A 24,235-nucleotide genomic window follows, 5' to 3' on the forward strand; every position below is an offset into this window, starting at 1 on the left:
AGCCACACAGACATAGGCTGGACCTTGCTACCGATAGGGGAACCATACATACATATACATACATATACATACAAAAATTTCTTATTCCATACAAAATTGAAACGCGTTGCGCTAACTCAGGAATCAACCGAATCATCTCAAATGTTACACTGATGCTTGGGGACCCAAAAGGCATCGAAAAAACATAGGGGTGCAAAAAGATATTTTTTGCAGTGGTCTAATTGTCATGTTAACAAGAACAGTCACTGTTTCTGGAAAGGTTTTATGTACCAATTGTTTGAGCTAAGAAGAAATAAGAGGAATATTCAAATTTTCTAGAAGGGCGCTATTTCGACAAATAAGAGAACAGTCTATGGAGCCACCTATAGAAAACTATCGCAATGAGCTTGATGTTAATTTTTTCGACAACGGATAACTTAATTTAATGGTAACTGACCCGCTCTAGGTCACGATAGAAGAAATGGGGTTGGTAATTTCTTAACTCATAAAAATGTATTAAACGGTTAAACTATTGTAATTGGACTTATTAGGTGACAGCACCCACTTCTAAAAGGCTTATGCTAAGCCATTCGATGGTTTGATCCTGTATACTGAATACTGTATTTAAAAGATATTTAAAGTTTGGATTATGTATAAGAAAGAATAAAGATTGATGGTGAAAAAATTTTACAAGATGAAGTTGTAAATCTTTTTTCTTCTTGCCAAGGCATAGGACTTTTTACCAGAAATTCTCGGTCTGACGTCGTTAAGATCGAAAAAAAATTCCACCGGCTAAGTGAATCATCATTCCAAGAGTACAACAAAACATACCGGTATATTTCAGCTTCATTAACATGTAAGAAGGTGCTCGTTGAATCGTCAACCTACTGGGTCCAGTGGAAGGTGGGTTCATCCACAACTTACTTGTTAGCAAGGGCCACCACCCACCCCAAAAACCGACAACATAGCTGATCTATGGCCAGGTGAGTGTCATCAACCACCTATTTGATCGTGTTGCTCCCCCATTACTGGGTTCCCTCACTCCCCACGGACGGGCGCGATTCTTTCGGTTTTATAATTCCAATGGCACTGGCCGCCATCAGGGAGTCGCAATTGAACGGTCCGGCGGGACCAAAGGAACCAAACCACACACTCGGAACCCGGCGCTTTGACAAATTTCACTATAAATTGAAACCTTGGGCGAAATTTTCGCGCATAGTTGGGTGGACCTTCGTAACGGGAGCGCGATTTGGATTAAGACAATACGACGGAGTTGTAAATGGTTATTGTCCTTCTTAATGCATTATCGAGTGTAATCCTCAGACTGATAAGTGGAAGAATAACGCAAAAGTTTTTGGTATTTGAGTGAAAAGAACAGTCGAGTGATCTTGAAATAAAAATCATGTTTCGTGTGGGGCTGTGCATCGTGACAATTGTGATAGGACTGTGTCAAGCAAGGACCGTGCCAAATCGTGTAAGTTTAATCATTTTAATCTTGTAAATGTGGCAGAATGAATTCAGCGGGTAGATTTGGCATTTTTTTTCAACATTCTCAGAGAATATTCAAACAATGTGATCCAGTGAAATTGAAAACTACTTGATAATTAATTCGAATGGATATTTTTCAAAATAACGTTGTGAAAGAGGAACTTGACTAAACGTGCCACAGTTAACAGATTGAACCACATATTTGGATGTAGAAAATTCAATTTGTTATCAGTGTTAATAAAAATGTGTTCAGTGATGAGACTAAATACACGTATCGAGATATTTCAATGCTCTAAAATCTATCAGGTTCCTCGATTGTGTTGAAGTCTTTTATGATTGTGCGAACTAAAAACTAATTCTATTTTTTCCTTCGGCGAGGAAGCAAAACTGAGTTCGACTTCATGAACTAAAAATTGAACTCTCTTTGTTGGACTGACAGAAAAGACATAGCGGGTTCACTTTGAACCGGAGCAGCAACTAACGAACACGTCAATTTTGTCACTCTGGAACAATAAATGATAACAATAAATGATAATGAAATGTCCACCGTTGTCAGCGTAAAATTGTGTCCGGCATTGTCATCATATGGTGAGCGGCTTGGATGTCCGGAAACTTCCGGATATTACTTCCCGTGATAAAGAACATCCGGAAGTTTCATTTGTAGTTTTGACCGGGAGTGTCAAAACTTTCCAGCGCTCTGTAATTGCATGCAATACAATGTACCGGAACAGCAACATCCGGTTCCGCAAACTTGTAACCTTTCTTCATTTCCCTGAAAATAAAATGCCCTCGAATAAAAAAATAAATATGAGTTCGGCTGCTGAAATTAGTTTTGAAATTACTCAGTCGAACTCAAAGTTGAGCGCTGCGGGTAAATAGGTAATCCACCAAGGGTGCATGGATTCACCGCAGTTTTATCAAAGTATGACTACTTCTGCATCGTTAGACTAACAACTCAACTTATCTTCAATGCAGAGCTCGCTATACCCGGCGCCATGGTTTCGTGTGATCTGTTGTGAATGCATGTGTTTCGTATAGGGGAACATGCTCTATAATGCCCCACCTAAGCAATACGGGAGTTTTAATTTTTTTTCGAAATTTAATTTTAGATATCTTTTTAAGCAAACATCAAATCGATTTGCAGGATTTAACAAATTTGTTGAATGCAATAAAATATATATTTTTTTAAATTTTCTTCACTAATGTCAGTAATACGACTGATGATAGTTTTCATTTTTTTTTAAATGTAGGATTTTAATTTTTAAGATCATTTTTCATTATAATCATCAAAATATTATTGATTCATTAAATTTGTTTATTTTCATCAACAGATCACATTTTGATCCAAATGATAGGTTACAAAAAAGAAGTATAATAATCAAATTCAGCATCAGTTTTTTTTTTAATTTCATATAGATTTGTTAGTTCATCAGTTATGAGAATGACTGATTTCACTCAAAATTCAACCCAACTTCATTTTGGAACTCATAAACATTATATCACCAAAACTAGAGGTGACAGAGAAAATCTGACAAAAGATTAGAATTCAGGACGCTAAAATCTACCATTTTTTTAAGTCATGGGCTCCAAAATGCTGTTTTCTTGAGTAAACAATAAAATTCATGAAATAAGTTTTTAAAATGTCAAGATGCATTTATTGAAAAATTTCCTTATGAATTGTTAAAAAATAATTATCTCTTTCAATTTCTTCATATTTTGTTTTGATTTCTAAATAAATTTACCGAATTTAGTAAAATCGTTTTTTTTTGTTTTACCGATTTTTTAAGTCAGACTTTTAAAATTTGTTTAGCAATATTTTAAATAATTTTGGCTTTGTTTTTAAATCCTGAATTTTTGTGTTTTGAGAAAGTAATCTTCTTGAAAGCTTACAAATCTAAATTTTTGGTAAGAAAAACATAATATCTTTGTTTTGTCCTAGGACCCAACATTTCAAAAGACGATGACAAAATATTCAGAGCATATAATTTTGAACTACAAAACTCGCGCTCAAAAATAAAAAAATTAAACAGTGGTTTCACTGTTTTTTTATTATTCTAAATCATCTTTCTTGAATCGATCTTTTCTTTTAATAATCTATGCAAAGTTCTAAAAATGATTCGGAATAGCAGCTGTAAAGCTAAGTTTTAATGTGCAATGTTTAGCAAATTAGTATATGCTTCATGCTTTGAATTTTTATAACAAAACTGGGAATTCTTTTTCTATATTTCTATCAGTTTTTTATTGATCATTCAAGAAATCACCCATTACCCAACCTTTACATTGCCAGTTTTAGCTTTCAATGATGATTTGAAGTCTGAAATTTATTTTACAATTGGGTTCTGATTTCTTGTTTAACTCTGCTGTTATATTTTATATACTCTATTTCTGTGCACTGATTCTTATGTCCGAAGCTTTAATTTCTGGTTTTATTCGGAAATAATTTAAAACATTGATTCTGATTGATTTTGAAACGTACAAGTTAAACTTATTATTTTTCCTGGCGTTTGTGATAAAAATCCTTAAAAAGAAAAAAGTTCAAGAAATCAATTTGCTTATCTGTTGTGCATTTTTTATATTCCCCCCCTTCCATGGACGGGTCCTTCGCACGACCTGTATGAAGATTTCAGTGTTTTAGGAAAAAATTATCAAACAAATTTCACACTTTTTAAGATTGGATCGACCTCAGTTGGTTTTACATGACACAGCGAGTCAAGTGGAGAATGCCTCCAGGCCTACTTACTGACAAAGTCGGGGAACCTTGTGATCTAATAACCTTGGGGATAACCACTTGATTGGTGTGAGCGATGTAGATCAAAATCAAAAGAATACTGCTTTCTACGCTCCTCGGTTTGGTCATTATTTTTCTAAAGAATGTATTTGCTCTCCTGGCCCGGTTTTAGCATGGATTCTTCCAGGTTCTCGCTTAAAATGTCTGTTATATCATCAGCAATCTCATTACCGTTGATCAAGGCCGTGCAAACGGGGGGGGGGGGGGGGGGGGGGATATTACATACATACATACATATATACCGTTCACGAATTGAAACTATCTTTTAATTGTAAATTTTGGCTTGGAATTCCATCAACCTTTTGCCTTTAAACTCTAAACTTGACATACAAAAACCCTCGCCCTTAGAAAGGGTTTTTATTCAGAAGTGTAACCAAACAAATTCAGAATTTGAAACCAACCATTCAAATTTCAAAATGAATTCATCGAATACTTATTTTAAACATCAACAAGTTGGGAGCCATGTATCTTGATTTACAATGGTCATCGAAATTTGTAAATCAAAATCTAAAACCTATTACCCTTTAGTTTGTAACTAAAAATTTTAATTTACAAAAAAATGTCCTGATTTGAAATATTCTTCATCAAACCAATTTCAGTCTCAATTTTGTGGTTCTTGATAAATTACACAAGGCCGCAAAATTAACATTCTTCGAAGTGCAAAGAATTTAAAACTTTGGACTAATTTGGGTGCGGTGGATCTAAATATGCAATTTTTATAACATCATTTAAAAAATTTATGCGTTTTTTCGACAAAATTTTAAAACAAAAACACAACATTTGAAAATTAAGGTTTAAAGTTTGAACATTTTTTTTCAAATGAATTCCATCTTTGTTTTTAAATTATTCAGTAATGTCATGAATACTTGTAATGATATCTTTCCAAATTTGTATAAACGTAGAATTTACCTTTTTTCAATCATGCATTATTATCTTTGTAATATTATTCCTTAATTTAATTAAATGGGTTTAATAATATTCTCACTTAAAACTGATACATTTTAGAGCTACTCCATATCATCAAAAAGCAAGGTGGACTATATTTGACAACAACTTTGACAGAACTTTTTCAGCGTTTTATTTATTAACTGAACGAATTTTAATATAGAAGAGGGTTTTGTTTTTTACTTTGATTACTGGCAGCCTTGAAATAAAATTATATTTTTTCTTCTTTTAATCAAATAAAATTCAATTATTAACTATTGAAAAAAATCTCCTGAGTTGAATTTTTTATTTCATAATCGAAGATTCACATTTCGTGATAATTTTTTTTCAAACCTAGATAGAGCGGTTTTTTATCAATTCTCCCAATGAAAATGAAGAAAAACAATGTGAAATAGAATGAATAATAAATAACAATCATTACAATTTTTCTTACAATTTTTAATCAAGGTTAATTTTTAACCTGATTTGACATTTACTCGAGAACTCAGATTTTTTTTTAATTAGGCGATATATTTTATGTATCTATTTATGTGCATAAATTCTTATGTCCGAAGCTTTATTCGTAATTTTGATTTGAATTCTTTTTCTGGTGTTTCGATAATATTGATTTCAAATTTGAAATCTAGACTTCTTAGAGCAAGTTCATTGGTGTTGGGAAAAAGTGGTAGAAATTTTGACATTTTGAAAATTTTACCATGTAAAAATGTTTTGAAGATCTTTGGACGTTGTATTTTTTTTATAGCACTGTTTCTATTTCAACCGTATGTGATAGAAATATTGCTATTTTTTCATGCGAAAGTACAACACGTGTTGTTATAAAACTTGAAGACCACAGATCTTGAAAATGGTTTTGCATGACAAAAATTTCAAAAGGTGCTAAAAGTGACAAAATTTCTACCACTTTTTCCCAACACCAGTGAACCTGCTCTTAGAGTTTATTTTTAAGCAAATTTCTAGTTCAGAATAAGGAACATCATTTTTAATGATTTTTCATTGACTTATCTGAAAAAGCATTGATTTTCAACATTCATTCTGATCCGTTTTGAAAATGATGATTCATTTTTATCAGTCAAATTTTTTGAGTTTGTTTGATTATACGTAAAAATAAGGTTCTGAAATCAATTTCCTTATTTCTTGTGTAAACACCCCCCCCCCCCCCCCCCATGGACGGGTCCTTCGCACGGGCCTCCCGTTCATCCACATAAAACTGTTACCAACCCCCCTCTCTCTGGAATAACCATATTCACCATGCACTTCTTGATAAAAAAAAAGAGCTTTTCACTGTCATACCTCCGAAATATCACCAAATCATCAAAGCCAATAAAGATCATTCTAACAAATGGTTAATCGTTTTTATCATTTTTATTAAACCACCATACCATAAAGTAAATTTTTTTAATGTTATATCCTATTATGCTATTCAGTAAACTGCTATTGGGTTAAGAAAAAAATAAAAATTAACCTTTTAATTATAAAATTATGTTGAAATAACGAACTCATTGAAATTTCAAAAGAGTTTGAGAAACTGAAAATATCGCCATTTTAAGATTAAAACGTTTGGTAGAGCGCTCAAAGTTTCGGTTCTTTGACACTCAAATTCACGAAAGGGGAGACGACCAAAGGAAATCGGAAAAATCGTAACTTTAATTCTGATGCCAAATGACTTAAAAATGTATAAAACGTCTAAATAAATTATCATGGAAAAAAAATGTTGTCGAAAATTGACTTAGGAATTTCAAAAAACGCGTAAGGGGAAGAGAGAAGCGCTGACCCGCAAAGGCAATCGGGAAAATAAAAAAAAAAGTACACATAACATATTAAGGACCGCAAAGAAATATCAGCCGGGAAACATCGAAATTTGGTATTATTTATATTAAAACGCGCTGGATCAAATTTTACGTTTTGGCTTTCTTACAGAAAGGCATAGGGAACGGTCAGTTGGGGATATCATTAATTAAGGGTCCAAGACCCCACTTTATAGGTACCAATCGACTCAGCTCGACGAGTTACGATGATGTCCGGGAATTTGTATGTTCCATAAAAACGTTCTTAACACATTAACTCCTATTCTAGGTTTCACGATTTTGATGAATTTAGTATCAAAAAATTGGATTTTTTTTCCTGTAGGACCTATCTCAAAACCAAAAAAAAAACAAAATTGTTTAAAATTTGTCTATTCCATAGTAAATATCATGCTTATGTCGGCTCCAAAAAAGGTAGCCATTTGCTCAGCAGCAGTAGCCAGCAATCGCTAAATTAATTACAAAGGCGATCAAAAATTTGACAAAAATTTCATAAAACAGCAGAGAATCGATCCCACGCCATCTAGCATGAGAGTTTAGGAGGTTAACCCCTTGACCACTAGTGAGCGTCGAGATATGTGGCTCTCAAACTTTAACAGTTTGAATTATTTGGATTATAAATGAACTCGTTGAATATAAGTTCGTTTATCCTCCAAAAAACGTACTGGGCACCTTTTTTTATATTGAGTTTAGTAATTTTTGCTATCGATTTTCTTTAATCATAATCTTTTTTATAGATTAATAATAAATAATTCAGAAATAAGGAATCCATTATTGTGTCATTTATTTCCAAAGATAATTGACACTCTGTAAGAAAGCCTCCAATCCACTGATAAGTGTATTAAATCGGGTTTTTTTTTGGGTTACCGAAAGTGTTGTGTTACATTTTTTAGAATAGAATTTCTTATCAAATTTATAAAATTTGAGTTGTTCTTCTAAGAGTAGCACATTCGCGGCAACAAAAAAAAAACCGAGAATCCTCGTATTTCGTCCGCCATGTGTTAATTTGGATGCCAAATGACTCAAAATGCATGAAACGTTGAGATCTGATGCTATCTCGAGAAAAAAGTCCCAGATAGTCGATTTTTGTTTTCGAGATAACACCAGACTCGACGTTTCATGCATTTTTAATTCATTTGGCTTTAAAATTAAAATTTGAATTTTCCCGATTTTTATTGGAACCCTCTTACGCGATTTTTGAAATTTTGAAATCCATTTTTGACATTTTTTTTCCGATATAACACCATATTTCGACGTTTTATGCACTTTTAAGTCATTTGGCATTAAAATTAAAACTTCGATTTTTCCAATTTCCTTTGGTCCTCCTTTGGTGATTTTTGAGAGTAAAAAAACGGAACTATGAGCGCTTTGAGGCACCCTTAAAGTATGTTTTTTGGGCCAATCTACAAAATGTATATGGTCGGTTTTTAAATTCGATCATGAAACTTTTCTCATGCATCCATTGCCACCCTATTGTATATACATATTTAGTTAAGTGAATATTGTTCTATGCATGTTCTATTTCAATTTCATTCAATTATTCTCTTCAAATTTGAACAAATCCATTCTATAGTCAATATTTCGAAAGAGCAATATTTTTAAGACTCCAAAAATTGATTTTCAATTTTTTCTCTGAAATTTATCACTTTGTGACATTTTTCTCGAAGTGATTTTAGGAGTAATTCCTACTGCGTTAAGAGATTCTAGGGTTTGTCAAGTGTAATTTCGAATCTTGGTTACGTTAGACTCTACCGCGAAGGGGGCTCAATTTTACCCTCCTGGAAGTTCCCATTTAGTTATCAGTTCAAGTTTTACCCTTATTTTAGAAGAATAACGAAACTTCAATGAAGGTTAAATCATGTTGCATTGTGCTTATTATAGATCAAACATCAAACCAAGATGTCAAAAAGCTTAATTACTGTAAATCAAAGTTTCATATGGAGCTAATGAGTTCCTAGTGCAGCTTATATAACGCGTTTATCGAATAAGTCGCTAATTGAATCATAAAATTCCAATCACGTTCACCTTTCTTTCACGCCGGGTGTTACATTCCCCCCGGTAATTTCATTATTATAGATCAATGGCTGCATCGTACGTTCATATTCGGGGGTGTTATTCAATTGCACAGTTACTAATTTAAACTAATAAATGTTCAAGGAAGTGCTTCTGCTAACGATTTTTTTCTTTCTTTTTCTTTCCCCTTCCCTCCCTCAGACGAAGCAAGTGAAAGCATACTCGTACGTTTTACCCGCCGGAGCCGAAGAAATACGTGATGACATTAACCATTCATTTCTCTGTGCGAATCGAACCGACGGATTCTACGTTGACATTGATAATGACTGTCAGGTGAGTTTATACGCAATCCAGGTGTGATTGTGCGGCAACTATTTTTAGGATTAAATTCATTTCCTTGGTTTTCATTTCAAATTTTCCATGGTTTCATGAATTGGTGGAAGGTTAGTTAACAAAAAAAAAAGTTGAATAATTCTTTCTGATCAGATTTTTATATACCTCATTCAATTTTTATCCTTATGTTATATCAATCTTAATGTAAGTCAATACATTTATCAATTTTATTACTAACAAATAACGATCAAAATATTGTTCGAATTTGAACATTTTAAATGAAAAAAAAAAACATTTAGTTATAGTTTAATGAAAACAAGGTTAGCCTATACAGTTTTAACGATTTCAGTCATTCTATTATTATGGCTCTGTGTTACTGGTAAAAAATAAGCAAAAATTAAAATTCTCGCATCGACAGCTTCCTCATAAAGCGGAAGTTCTCACCTAATTGAATTTCCTTCATTTTGCGACATGGTGTTACCATTTCCATAGAATCGTTCTTTTGCTGTTCGTTTCCATTGAAATCCATATTTGAAATTTCGGTGACACATTCTTCCTCGTTCAATTGTATTACTTCCTCTGGATGGTCATCACTTTTACGTCTGTTATCATTCTTGTTGTTGGGACTTTCCTCTTTTCCAAATTTGCATTCGATTTCGAAACCAAAAGATGCCGATCGTCTACACTGTTGTGTGATTGCTTTTTTAAGCTTCGGGGACATCCAAGAAAAATCCAACACAGGCACTGTATTTAAGCGCCAATTTCGATTGATCACCGGGATTTGACCTCTCAGAAGATGGTCCATAATGTAATCTGATGGGCGCATATTCAAAAAACCAGGATCCAATTGAATTCGTTCCACAATTTCCTCAAGGACGTCGTGCTCCAAAAACCGTTGTTTGGATTGTTTGGGAGCCACTACGCTAGCCGGAAAAAGCGAACAGTTTTCGACAACCGTGTAAAAATCATCCTGTGATTGGAATTCAACCAACAGATTGCCCGGAGAATGTCTGCAGGCACACGCAACTCGGACGTGGAAGTTTTCTTCAAAATAGTTTTCGAAGCTGCGTTCGACGGCTTTCGGGAATCCGTTGGCAATGGTGAAATTTGCACTCTTCCAGATGTCAAACAAAACCGGATCGCGACCTGTTTCGATTAAAATTATTTTATTCAATACTTCAATGTAGTTATTTAAACTAAAGTTTTTTAAGTCATAGATATAACATAAAGGTAAATAAAATAAATTTAAAAATAAACTTTCTACTTGAGACTTGGTAGGCTGTGGTTGAGTGCAGGCTTCTTCGATTCTCTTAATTTTTGCTCACTTTTTCTCATCTGGTTGTCCAACGCCTGAGAAAAATATCCTTTCTCGCACTCAACACGTTCGTCGCCACGCCACCCATATTCGGGTGACGGGTGTATTTCCTGGGGGGCCCCGTTACATCAAAAAGCGTGCGACGCTCTCTTACTTGAGTTTACCGCTCAGCTTCACCACACGTTTCAAATATGGGAGTTCTTCCTCTTTGATTTCTCTCTCTGGAAATTTCTTAGGGCCCGGCTAATAAAATTACCAAAATGAGCGTGGCGACGAACGTGTTAAAGCGATCAAGCAGCCCACTTTTTGTTGCAGAGCATTTCAAAAACGCAGTCACCCAATTTCATTCTCGCAGGGAGAAATGTTCATCAGCTTCTCAGTTACTGGTTGAGAAATCAACGACCGAACGGAGATGTGATGCTTCGGTTGTGGTTTATTTCAGCACTAGCTGACCCAGTGATCTCTGATTCTTAAAATATCGAGATGCATAACTTATGTTATTTGAATTTTACTTCCGGCCTGTCAAATTTTTCAATTAATGATTGTCAAAATTCTCAATGTCGGAATCAAAAATGTATTTTTTCAAACTCCAAGGTCCCCGAAATGTCTGAAATTTAAAGAAGTTCCAATCTTTTTTACCTCTTTGTTTACAAAATCAGATAGGACCCTTTGAAAAAGCGTGCCAGAATTATTGTACGTCCCCAGCAATAAAGCAGGTTGACAAATGCTGGGGCCAATGTCAAGGAATATTTAAAGAAGGTAGTGTCGAGGCAGCCCTGCTTTAGTATTAGTACACACTGCGACGTCACAATCACGAAAAATATGTTAATTTACTAGGAAATTTGTCTTTTTCGTTGATAATTTGAAGAATTTGCTGGAAATGTTCCACTTTTAATACCTGTTATTCTAGAAGGATTCTTGCTCTCCAAGCTTGGTACGAAAAAAGTTGGATTTTCAAGTAATTTTTGTATGAAATAGACCATCGAAGTTCGAAAAAATGGTGGATTTTCCCTACTCAAATTTGCAAAACTTTAAAATTAGTTCAAATTCTTGCATGAAAATGATCAAGTCAGTGCAGTTTAAGATCCTTATTACAAAAAAGTTATCAAAAAACAAACTTTTTTTAAAAACACAATTATTTATTTGCGTTTTAGTAAATCGAGTTAACAATAATCAATTGATGTTAATTGTTCTACATAAGAATTCTACATAAAAATCATGACAATCAGTTGAACACTCAATAACCACCAGCTAGACCTTTTTAAAGTAGATTTTATCTTCGTTTTTGAACGTTTTAGCTTCAAGATGACATTGCGTTCATTGTCAAAACGAGAAATAAAACATAATGCAATCTTTAAAGGACCAGAAAATTTCATAACATAGTGAAATAGAGGTCTTACAACACAATCAAAATGAAATTGGAATCCATTTTCATTCTAAAACATGTTTTTCTTTGAAATTTCTGCCATTCGCATATAAATTTTCGATACATACGTTTTTGTGACGTCACAAAAAAAATCCAATATGGCTCTCGACACTACCTTATTTAAATATTCCTTGGGCCAATGTTCCATAATTCCATGTTGAGAGAGGACGGTTCAATCACACATTAATTTCATATGCGATTTGCATCTCTTTTTCTCCTAGAAGCGACGAGAATAGCTTATGCCCTTGCCTTCACTGAGCAATTCTTTTCACTGATCACACGTTGCGCTGATGAGGTATTTTCAGAGTCACACACCAATGGTGCTCTGACAGTAGAAGAGTGATCATTCGTTATAGAGAAAAAAAATTCTCTTCGCTCTCTCAGCAGCAGATGTTGAAATGCTCATTTAAAATCGACTGACAATTATTAGGAGCGAAAAAGTTCACTGTCTCCTTTTGGTATGAGCTAAATGAATCCTGGATGGATAGGAAGAATATTTTAAACATGGTGTGAGACGCCTCCCTCCTTTCAGTGTGGAGATAGAAAAAGAGGAGTGACAATTAATGAAAAATTCGAGAAGTTATCAAGCAAATGGAATATCCGAGTACGAGAAATGATTGTTTATGTTTCGAGATCCCTCCTTCTCTCCAAAAAGGGGACCTATCAAACGAAGTATCTACTATCATTCAATCTTTCTCGCATGAGATTTTATAACGTCGTATGAAACAAAATGTAAACAAAGAGTTTTATTACGAATGAAAAACTGACATAAACTAGTCGCAACTTCTTCCCATTTAGAATATTTGTAGCCTTGACAACATATTCTTTATGTAAAATACAAATTTTAAAGTTGTTTCGATAACTTTTGCAGCAGTTTTTTGTGAAATAATAAGATGTTTCATACGACGTAATGAAAGCTCACGCGAGCTTTGAAAAATAAAAAAAGTTGTGGACCAGATAATATTTCCACACGTTTTTAGCTTAGCTTAGCTTAGCTTAGCTTGATTGACTACTCACATCCACCTTAAATCATTGAACTCGGAATACAACCTGAAGAATATTTAAGTTCGATATATTTCAATAAGCTTAGTAAACTTAGTTGATGTTTTTTTAAATGAAGGAAATCTTTTAAAAACAATCGCATTTCGAATTCCATGATCGTAGGCGTGGCTCAGTTGAACGAATTCCACATCGTCAATGGTTGCTACTCCGTGATTGACCGAGGCCATCAATTTTGTTCAGAGGTCAAAAGAATGGTGTCTGGGATTGACAGCACATTCACAATGAACAAAACTGATGCTTTTCTTTAAACATTGATAACGGCGCCGGCCACGTCCTAGTAGTCAATAGACAGATTTTGAAATAGAGAGAAAGGGATAAAAGAACAAATTTATGCTTAAGGCCCGAGGTTACCTCTGCATCCTAGCAAATAATTATTTTTTGAGGATGGGTGAAGGGATCTGATCAGGAGACACTTTTGACAAGTGTAAAAATCAAACAATGGAAAACTATTTTAAATTAACCTACGTTCCTTCTGATTTAATAAAGGATTTGATTCGGTAGTACAGATTCATCCCTTTTGTGTGCTATTTTTCAACAAACAACTTGTAAAAACTTACCTTTAGAGCACTGATAAGCTGATATAATTCTCCCTGCGTAGGAGAAAAATTTTCATCGCCCAGAGCTCCTGGCGCCAACTAGCTCATCATTCCCTAAGCTTCGTTTCCCGATCTTGTAATGATACCAATAGCTAAATTTCGATTTTTCGCAAATCATTAAATTTTCATTTGACAATTTGAAAATATTTTTTATAAAGAGTTATATGTAACTCAGTTAGTTTAAATTTTAGTTTCAATGAATCGGATCAATTCCATTCTTATTGAAGAAGAGTTTATGATCTTCTGGCAATTTCGGCAATCATATGATCTTAAAAGTATATTCTCTAAAAAAGTGCCAAGACTAAATCGTTCACCAGAAGGTCTTTTTTTAAAGAACTGTGAATGTTTCCTCAATAAAATAAAGAACATTTTCTCTTAGAAAATCTTTATATCTTTAACTTTTATTCATTTGCTTAAATTAATTCTTAAAAACTGTTAAACTTTTATTCTATTATATTGTGAAATTATTTTTTAAATTTTAATATCCTTTTAATTGGAATAGTTTTTTTTTCTAAATATGAAGAATTGTTTTTCATATGTAGGCACGTTTCAAATTTTGTTCCTCAAATTCAAAGCTCAATGAATCTAGTACATTTCAACCATCGGGACCTTTTTTCACTGGGAGGAAAACATAACAAAAATTGAACACCATAGCAACTTATACTCTTGCACGCAGAAAAATTGAAGCAGGCTAAAAATGCATGGTAGATAATAAAATTTCTATATATTTTTCTACGTGTCATTAGAACACGTGGAGTAATTTTTGAATGCTAGCGCCCCATCACAACCAGTGTATTATTCACTTACTAAGCAGTAAAGACACGAACCTTTGGTTGATGGAAATGTGGTTCAGAGTTATATCAGCTTATCAGTGTTTAGAGTACCTACTTTATCTGATGTCTATCCAACTTTTAATGTTTCTTTTGTTCAATAAACTCCTATGTACACAAACTAATAAGCTTAGCTTATTCCATTCCTGAGAAGTGGAACACAGATGTGACGTGCATATTTCCGTTGCATAGTTTTGGCTAATTTTTATTGTGTTAAAAAAGTTCAATGTGGATCATTTTATGTTCTGTGTTGTGTTTATTGTGAACATTAACTGTTTCGTTTGGTGATTAGTGGTTCCGGAAATCAACGGCATCAAACTGCCCAGAATAAAGTTGGGTTGATTCGCTTGGTTTGTCTGGACTCCATTACCGCCGATAAGTATTTTTTTTTTCTTCATTTGATGTTGTGTTCGTTCTATTACGATCAATAACGATCGTCATCGTAGTTGTGTTGAGAGAAACGGCATAAGCCGTTCCCTTATGTTTGAGAGCGTGAGTGCGTGAGATGGATGAACGAGATAGTGAGGGAGTGAGTTCCAAGCAGTGTTCTCGATGCTGTGAGGGATTCTCACCGACAGATGATCAAGTTCTCTGTTTTGGTTTATGCAAGAGAGCTTTCCACATCAGCTGTCTACCAGACACAGTGGGCTCAAACTTAGAAATTTTCAAAAAAATTAAAAATTTTGTTTTCGTTTGTGATAGTTGTTTGGAAAATTCAGGGTTTGAAAAAAACTTGAATAACTTGATGAAATTGATAAAAGCTGTTGATGCGAAAGTTGATAGACTGGATAAGAAAATAATTGTTCCGTACGATCTAAAAAAACAAATACAAGAAATTGCGCGTGATGAAATTAAATCAGTTGTTAGACCAGAAATAGTTGTTAGAGATGATGAGGTCCGGTATCACTTGCGTTCAAATTCTAAGAAACGCAAACTGGATGAAAACGACAAAATGCCGCCAGTTTCCTATTCCAATGTAGTGAAATCGACGGTTGCTCAGAATACAGGCAGTAGCAAAGATAATGAATCAGTCCGACCGAGAAAAATTGAGACGATTAAAGATAAATCTGCGAAAAGTGATAACAACGTTATAAATAATTCGATATTAAAATTGGAAGAAACTGTTCGTTTGAAACCACTCTCTGAACAGGATATCGAAGTCACACGCAAGGAATTGAAATCATCTCTAGATCCAATAGCTTTAGGAGTTAAAGAAGTTCGTTACATTGACTCAACAGGAGAGGTGTTTGTCAGGTGTTGGACTAAAGAAAAAGCTCAAGGTTTTATGACACATGCTCAGAAAATTTTCGGCAAGAAATACATAATCGACATTAAACAACCCACTAAACCTAAACTGAAAATTGTAGGATTTGATAAAATTGATAATTTTAATGATTTGGATTTTGTTAATTCATTAAAAAAAACAGAATAATTTATCCGATGCAGAAATCACAGTGTTGAAAATCGAGAAAAATGCCAAATGGAAACTTAATCCAATGATTGCTACTATTGAAGTTGATGCAGAGACGTTTACTACTTTGATAAAACGTGGCAAAGTTAATGTGGGATGGGAAAGATGCAAAATTTATGAAGCAGTAAGTGTGCTTAGATGTTACAAATGTTGGCATTTTGGCCATAAAGCTGAACATTGTAATGAACAAACCTGTTGTGCCAAATGTGCTGAAAGTCATGAAACGAAAGAATGTACGGCTCAATATGAAAAATGTATTAATTGCTTTAAATTTAATCGTTCAACTAACTCAGACGAAGCAAAGCTAGATATTTGTCATTCGGCTTGGAGCTACGACTGTGAGCTTTACAAAAGAAAGGTTATAAAAGCAAAAAAGTTTATTGATTACGGCAAATAGCAAAAAACTTCTGAGATTTTGTATCTCAATGCTTGTGGATTGATAAATAATTTCGAAAAAAATGGTATTGTGATTGAGGAACTAAGACCTGTCGTTATAGTCTTAGTTGAAACCCATCTAACTGTAGACGCAAATTTGAACACGCTCGATATCATAGGTTATACAATGATTAATTGTCTTTCGCATTCGAAACATACTGGTGGTGTTACTATGTTTGTGCAAAATATATTTGAGATAGATGTTTTACTGAATGCCTATCTCGATATGAACTGGATGCTGACCTTAAAATTAAGGAATCGAAAGAAAAGTATCATCATTGGTGGAATTTACCATTCGCCAAGCGCAAATGACGCCCGTTTTATGGATATTCTTGAAAACCTTTGGCATAGTGATATTGTAGTTGATGAAATTGATAACATTTTTTGTGGCGATTTTAATATCAACTTTAATAAAGAAGCAGAATGCAGAGACTTGAAACGTGTTATGGAAGCATATGGGTTTCGACAAATTGTTACAGAAGACACTCGAAGAACGGCAACCAGCAGTACTAGAATTGATCTTGTTTTCACTAATGTGGACAGAGCTGGAGCAGTTATCATTCCAGATTGTCGCATATCAGATCATGAGACTATAAATGTTTCTGCTGATTTTGGACATAAAGAATGGGTTCCCGGAAACCATTACATGGTGAAGGATTGGAGTCGATATAATGACAATGCATTTCGTCAGCTTCTGGAGGCAGGAAAATCAACCTTGAGACGCGCAGACTTCAATGAGTTAGTAAGACGCTTCGACTTATTATTGAAAGATAGTGTAAATGCACTTGTGGTCCAAAAAGAGGTTAAGCCGGTACTAAATGGTACAGGTTCGAGTACTAAATGGTACTCCAGTAGCCTCAAGCAAATGAAAAAGCTAAGAGACAATCTTTATAAACAGTTTCTAAGAACGAAATGCGGAAGAAGTTGGCGAAAATACAAATTGGTAAGGAATGAATATTCACGTGAAATAAAGCTGGCTAAAAATAGATCAATTCAAGATGAGCTGGAAAGAAATAAAAATAATGGAAAATTGCTTTGGAAAACGATAAAACGATTAGTAAGTCCAAATACTGCAAAAGAAAATACCGTCTCGTTTGACGGGGTTGAAATCACGGATGAAACTGAAATTGCAGAGAAGTTTAATGACTTCTTCATTGACAGTGTCATGGAAATCCATGACAGTATTCCGGCAAGTTCTAACGCCTTCGTGGATCATATTGTCTGCAATGGTGGAAGTTTCAGTTCATTTGAAACAATAAGTTGTCAAGAATTTGATGAGATCGTGAAAACTATGAAATCCACGGCTGGTATCGACAACGTCTCTTTGAAAGTTTTTAAGGATTCTCTACCGGTACTAGCTAATCAGCTGACACAAATTATAAATACGAGTCTACAATTAGGCATAATACCTTCTACATGGAAGCATTCAACTGTTGTTCCAATTGAAAAAGAGAAAAAAGCACGAGAGGCTAAATTATATCGTCCGATAAACATGTTGGAAATACAAGAAAAAGTGCTGGAGTTAGCAGTTAAAAAACAATTTCTCCATTTTATTGAGTCAGAAGGAATATTGATTAACGAGCAATCTGGTTTCAGAAAGCAGCATTCAACGGAGTCTGCAGTGAACTTGATACTTCGAAATTGGAAAGCCAATATTGAAAACGGTAGTTACACAGTTGCCGTGTTTCTGGATTTCAAGAGAGCTTTTGAAACGATTGATCGGTTAAAGTTGGTGAACGTTTTGGAAAGAATAGGTATCAACGGAACGGTACTAAACTGGTTTAAAGACTACTTGAATAATAGAATGCAAAGAACAAAATATGGGTTATCATATTCACGATATAGAGAAAATAATCTTGGAGTCCCCCAAGGAAGTGTTCTGGGTCCCATTTTATTCATATTGTACATCAATGACATGAAACACTGTCTACGTTATGGTTCTCTTAAGTTATTTGCGGATGATTCAGTCTCCTACTGGAGTGGTGATGACTTAGAGCTCGTTATCCAAGAAGCAAATGCCGATTTGAAAAATATTTCTGAGTTTTTAAAACATAAAAAATTGAGTCTGAATCTTAATAAAACCAGCTGGATGGTTATTGGTAATCGTCAAATAAGAGTCTGCCCAGAATTGCTGATTGATGGTTGTGCCATCGAAAGAGTGCACCAGGTAAAATACTTGGGAATACAAGTTGATGAGAAGCTGAATTTCATAGCACATATTGACTATACAATCAAGAAAATCGCCATAAAATATGGGATACTTTGCCGAATTAGTCGCTATATGACTTTCTGATCAAAAGTAATTTATGTTAAATCCGTGATCATGCCACACTTCGATTATTGCGCTACAATATTGCTTCATGCATCTGACACACAAACGAATCGACTGCAAAAAATACAAAATAAAATTATGCGAGTAGTGATACGATGCAATCGATACACCCCTAGTGTTTTAATGCTCGATATTCTTCAATGGTTGTCAGTGAAACAGAGAATTGCATATAACAGCTTAATGTTTATATATTATGTGTATAGCACCAAACCGAATAGCGACAGTAGGACTAGCGACGCTTTTTTACTAGCGAGATTTCTGTCATTTGCAGGTTTGTTTTTCTTTTTTCAGTCCAGTAGGCGATTTCGATGTACTACTCGATCATTGTTTATGTTATTTACTGTACATTTTCCTTAGGCCATCAATCGCATGCTCCAAGTATCCTAGGAAACTTGCGGTGCGTCGTTATTATTCTCAACGTCGCGACGTATGCGCCGTGTCGCTAGTAGGCAAAGCTGCTATGATTATTAGCGCTCATATTTTGGATTTTTCCTGCATGCATAATATAAGATGAAAAATGGTATGTTACCAAATTATTTAACGGACGGCCTGCAATACGGAATCGACATTCACAGATACAACACTAGAAGAGCACAAGACTTCAGACTGCCAAATATCAGAAAAGAGATGAGCAAACGCTCAATTTTCTACAATGGATTGAAAATGTTCAACAACCTACCGTCGAGCATCAAAAATATTGTGAACATAAACACATTCAAGAAAATGGCAATACAATACATCAAACGGACTGTTTGAAAATATGACCAATCCTGACAAGGATCATACGATGAAAGTGATGGAATCTGACGAAGAATCAGATGTTAAATTGTACGGTGATGGACATACGCGGGAGTAAGACTAAATAAGTCCTACAGAAAAAGGAAATTTAAAGTAAAATAAAATTATCCTTAGGATAATATGTCCCTCCCACTTCTAAAGAAGCGTATGGGGTGGAGGAAGGACCCAAATGGGCCTAAGGGACCATCACAAATCAAAGTTGATTTTTTAAAATTAAATGTATTAAAAGTAAAATAACTGATGGAATTGAATTTATCATAAACAAAAAACTCAATGTGTTTTATTCTCAGAAAAAATTAACTAAGAAAGCATAGGATTTGGAAACAATTGAAGTTTCCCAATTTACAGTCTTCCAGTTTTTATTTTAAACCGACTGCATTAATGTTGTGGATTGGCACAACGTATTTAAAAAGGATTTTTGTTTCCTATCTACCGAAATTGAGCGGTAATTACTGATTATTACTTCAAAACTGAATGCTAACGTTTGTAATCCTGCGATATTATCTGATTGCAATCAATGTGTACGGTTTAGACTTTTTGTTATTTGTATATGAGGATGGTGAAAGGTTTATTTTTTAAAACACACACTCTCTCTCTCTCTCTCTCTCTCTCTCTCTCTCTCTCTCTCTCTCTCTCTCTCACACACACACACACACACACACACACACACACACACACACACACACACACACACACACACACACACACACACACACACACACACACACACACACACACACACACACACACACACACACACACACACACACACACACACACACACACACACACACACACACACACACACACACACACACACACACACACGCACACGCACAAACGGGTACGTGTACGCAGGGGCATGTAACCCCTCATTTCTCAAATGAATGATCGGTCTCAATTTTCGATAACATTCTAAACTTGTCTTTCAATAATTGTATGTTTCAAACAGCCAAATTTCTAGTAATATGGAATTTCACCCATACCTTGCCATTTAGCCGGAGAAATAGCAAAGCACAAATAAGGCCCCGCCGGAGACAAAACCCAGACCAAAACCCATTAATTCATCTGTAATGAACAGAAAACTACCACAAGGAATCACTCGTTTGGTCAGAGTTCAAACAGATAAATAGAATGATACTTAGCTTTGATCCATTTTCCATTCAGACCATTTTAAATCCTGGAAAATATGTAGCAACTTCCTGCTTGCATTTCGGTACAACTGTAAACATTTATATCACAAATCTCACTTACAACTTAAATTAAATAACAATTTCAATTTCCAATTTTTGACACGAGATAAAATTTTTCGCACGTTTTTATAAAAAAAAAAATATTGATCTTTTTGAACCGATTCTCTCTAAATGTTCCAATCAAATCTTAGAAACAGGAACTTATCCTGATTGCTTGGAAACGGCAAAAGTATTACATATTTTTAAATCTGGTGATCCTACAAATGTTAATAATTACCGTCCCGTTTCAACTTTGAGTGTTTTTAGTAAAATATTTGGAAAACTTTTAATCGAAAGAATCAACTCTTTTTTGAGTGCCAATTATGATCTCTGCAGTCTACAGTTTGGGTTCAAATCGGGTTCAAGTGCTCTAACAGCCATTTGTGTACTTTTAGATTCAATAATTGATAACATTGTTGATAATGTTGAAATTTAAATTTAATTTAATAAAAATAATTTTTACAAACATAAATATTTGGAAGGGGTAGCAAAGCACACCAAGTCAGCTAGTTTACTATGTATTTGGGTTTCTAAAAAAAATTGGAAGTTTAAAGTCGGAAATACTTAAAGTTGGAAATACACTGAGGTTTTTTTTACGCGGTATTTCGTCCCGCGTAAAAAAAAACCGCGTTAATTTGAAAATCCGCGTAAAAAAAAACCGCGTTTATTCGAAAATCCGCGTAAAAAAAACCTTGTTAATTCGAAAATCCACGTAAAAAACCCCGAAATTCGAAAATCCACGTAAAAAATCAATTTTAATTAAAAAACTCGCGCAAAAAAGCACGTTGCTGAAAAAACGCGTAAGAGTCATGATTATTTAAAAATTTACGTACAATGATAGTTTATTTTTAAGATAAAAAACAAAATCAATTAGATTAATAGAATAGTATAATATAGTGAGGCTTATTTGACAGTGTGGAATTCAGATCGTCTCATGTCTCAGGTCTCATGTTCCATGTCTCAGGTCTTAGGTCTCATGTCTCAGGTCTTATGTCTCATGTCTCAAGGTTTCAGGTCTCATGTCTCATGTCTCAGGTCTCAGGTCTCATGTCTCATGTCTCAGGTCTCATGTCTCATGTCTCAGGTCTCATGTCTCATGTCTCATGGCTCATGTCTCATGTCTCAGGTCTCATGTCTCAGGTCTCAGGTCTCATGTCTCATGTCTCAGGTCTCATGTCTCAGGTCTCATGTCTCATGTCTCATGTCTCAGGTCTCAGGTCTCAGGTCTCATGTCTCATGTCTCATGTCTCAGGTCTCAGGTCTCATGTCTCAGGTCTCAGGTCTCATGTCTCATGTCTCATGTCTCAGATCTCGAGTCTCATATTTCAGGTCTCAGGTCACAGATCTCATGTATCACGTTCTTAGTCTCAGAGCTAAGATTTTCCCAACTACAAAAAGATTCTAAGTGTTTTCCTTTGAAAAAGTCTTAGAATGTTTTCTCTGAAAAACCGCGTTAATTCGAAAATCCGCGTAAAAAAAAACTGCGTTAATTCGAAAATCCGCGTTAATTGGAAAATCCGCGTAAAAAAGCCGCGTAAAAAAAACCGTGTAAAAAAAAACCGCGTAAAAAAACCTCAGTGTACTTAGGTATTTTAATCACTCATTGAGACGAACTACAAGGAAACCTCTAACATAAGATGGGGAAGTGTTAAACTTCAAATCACAAGTGAAGTATTTAGGTATAGTACTAGACTCAAGGCTACCATCAAGGCCGGATTAAGGAAGGGGGGCAATAGTTGCAATTGCCCCGGACCTCCCGGTGGTAACGAATTTCAAAATTGAAAATCCCAAAATCTGAACAAAAATAATGTTAACCGATTTATGAAAACAATTGAAAAAAATAAGAAGAATAGGGAACAAAGAACCTCAATTTTCATTTATTTTTATCGAAACATGTCAGTCAGGATATTCTGTTCATAACAGGTAAAATAAGAAAAAAAAAATCTTCTAATTTTCATTACATACAATCGTCACAATTAGAATGCTTTTTATTACTTCAACTTTCCAAGTAATGGTTACTAAAATGGCAGCTAATTTCTCCAAAACTGGTTCACAGTGCTAAGAGAGAACAGAGAAGCTTTATGATAAACATTTCAGAATTTTACCCGGGCAGAATCCGGGTTAATACCGGGTATTATTATAATTTATCTTTTTTCAATCATTATTTTTCAAATTTGCGTGGGTTTATAAATTAGAACATCAGAACAATTCAAGACTCTAAAATCAATAACTTGCATGTCAAAGTAATATTAATGAAAATTGTACGGAAAATCTAGCGCTGTTGCTAGATTCTCTTCATGAAAAAGAATGCTTCGTTTGAGACGTTATAACTATTTTCTCGCTAGTCCTACAGGTTTGGCGTCTTCGATGAATTTGATAGAAAAACACTTCGTATGAACAAGCTGCAACAATTTTGAGAAGTAAATAACGTTCTACAAGAGAATTTGCCTCAATTTGAATTTGCTAATGTGTAACTTTGTACCTAGAATGCTAGAATAAATTTATCGGTTTCACGCGTATTGATCAGATTTTGCTGTTAATAAACTAGGATTAAAGACATACTCACCACAATAAACATTCAGCGGCGCACCGTAGTACGCATCTCGATGGCAACGATCGATGGCATCGAGAGCGTCCTGCCGCCGCAAAAAGTAAACCAAAAAATCGTAATAGCCCGTCTTAGCCTGATGTTCCCGATAGGAGTCTTCTTCTTTGGAGCGACCGAACACATGCGTCGCTAGCAGCCCTTTCGAGGCGAAATACTCTTGCACGTGACCGACATGATTGTCCCGATAGCTACCGGGCACGTAGAAGCACGAGAGATAGACCGGCCAAAGAGAGGCCAACGGAAAGCTAGCATCCAGGCATCGCGGATCAACCTCGGTGCTGTGCAAATCTTGAGCGCTGTACTCGCGAACTTGAGAAAACGCTTGAGTGGATGATTCCATTTTGGACGCTTTTTTTTCGGATACCTTGAAATTCGATTGTTCGAATGTAAAAAAATATTTTTATTTGATTGACGTATACAATTGGTGATAATTCTATCAATTACTAATCTCATCATCAACTGTTACTAAGTAGCACGACTTTTTTCACAAACACGTGGTGTTATTATACTCACCTGAATTAGCCAGCGTCCGCCAAAGCAGAGTAATATTCTGTAGCAAAAAAATACAATAGATACCTGAAACAAATCTATTGTGCGCGAGAATGCAACAGTTACGTTTAGAACGTTCGCCGATTCGTTTGACACTGTGCTTATCCTCGCTTTAGGCGTCGCTTATGCATGCCAGCTGGTTTTGGTAGACATTCGTAAAATTTTACCAGTTGCTTTGATTTATATTTCGCAAATTTTCTCTCTCAGAAGAGAAGCAGTCTGTTTGGCTTTGT

General features: G+C 34.8%; 2 protein-coding genes across 2 annotated transcripts in view; one reads left to right on the forward strand and one right to left on the reverse strand.

Annotated features, from left to right (window-relative positions):
* The first annotated feature begins 1,093 nt into the window (after window positions 1–1,093).
* LOC129755383 (extracellular matrix-binding protein ebh-like) overlaps window positions 1,094–24,235 on the forward strand; it is a 36,047-nt gene continuing 12,905 nt past the window's right edge. The window contains exons 1-2 of the mRNA XM_055751833.1: window positions 1,094–1,453; window positions 9,217–9,348. Of these exons, the coding sequence (XP_055607808.1) occupies window positions 1,382–1,453; window positions 9,217–9,348 (204 nt within the window). The 5' untranslated portion in view covers window positions 1,094–1,381. The remainder of the gene's footprint in view (window positions 1,454–9,216; window positions 9,349–24,235) is intronic.
* Window positions 9,709–24,064, reverse strand: LOC129755384 (uncharacterized). The gene is made up of 3 exons (XM_055751834.1): window positions 23,967–24,064; window positions 23,412–23,817; window positions 9,709–10,494 (listed from the first exon to the last, which is right to left on the reverse strand). The coding sequence occupies exons 2-3, from the start codon at window positions 23,791–23,793 to the stop codon at window positions 9,746–9,748; spliced, it is 1,131 nt and encodes a 376-aa protein (XP_055607809.1). The 5' UTR covers window positions 23,794–23,817; window positions 23,967–24,064; the 3' UTR covers window positions 9,709–9,745.

Source organism: Uranotaenia lowii, chromosome 3 (assembly GCF_029784155.1).
Source record: "Uranotaenia lowii strain MFRU-FL chromosome 3, ASM2978415v1, whole genome shotgun sequence".
NCBI classification, from domain to species: Eukaryota; Metazoa; Arthropoda; class Insecta; order Diptera; family Culicidae; genus Uranotaenia; species Uranotaenia lowii.

Excerpts from the sequence above, each read along its gene's own strand:
- LOC129755384 (XM_055751834.1), bottom strand. The coding sequence starts at position 23,793 with ATGGAATCATCCACTCAAGCGTTTTCTCAAGTTCGCGAGTACAGCGCT. Across the intron at positions 10,495-23,411 it reads GCCGCTGAATGTTTATTGTG|GTCGCGATCCGGTTTTGTTT; the intron begins GTGAGTATGTCT and ends TAATCGAAACAG.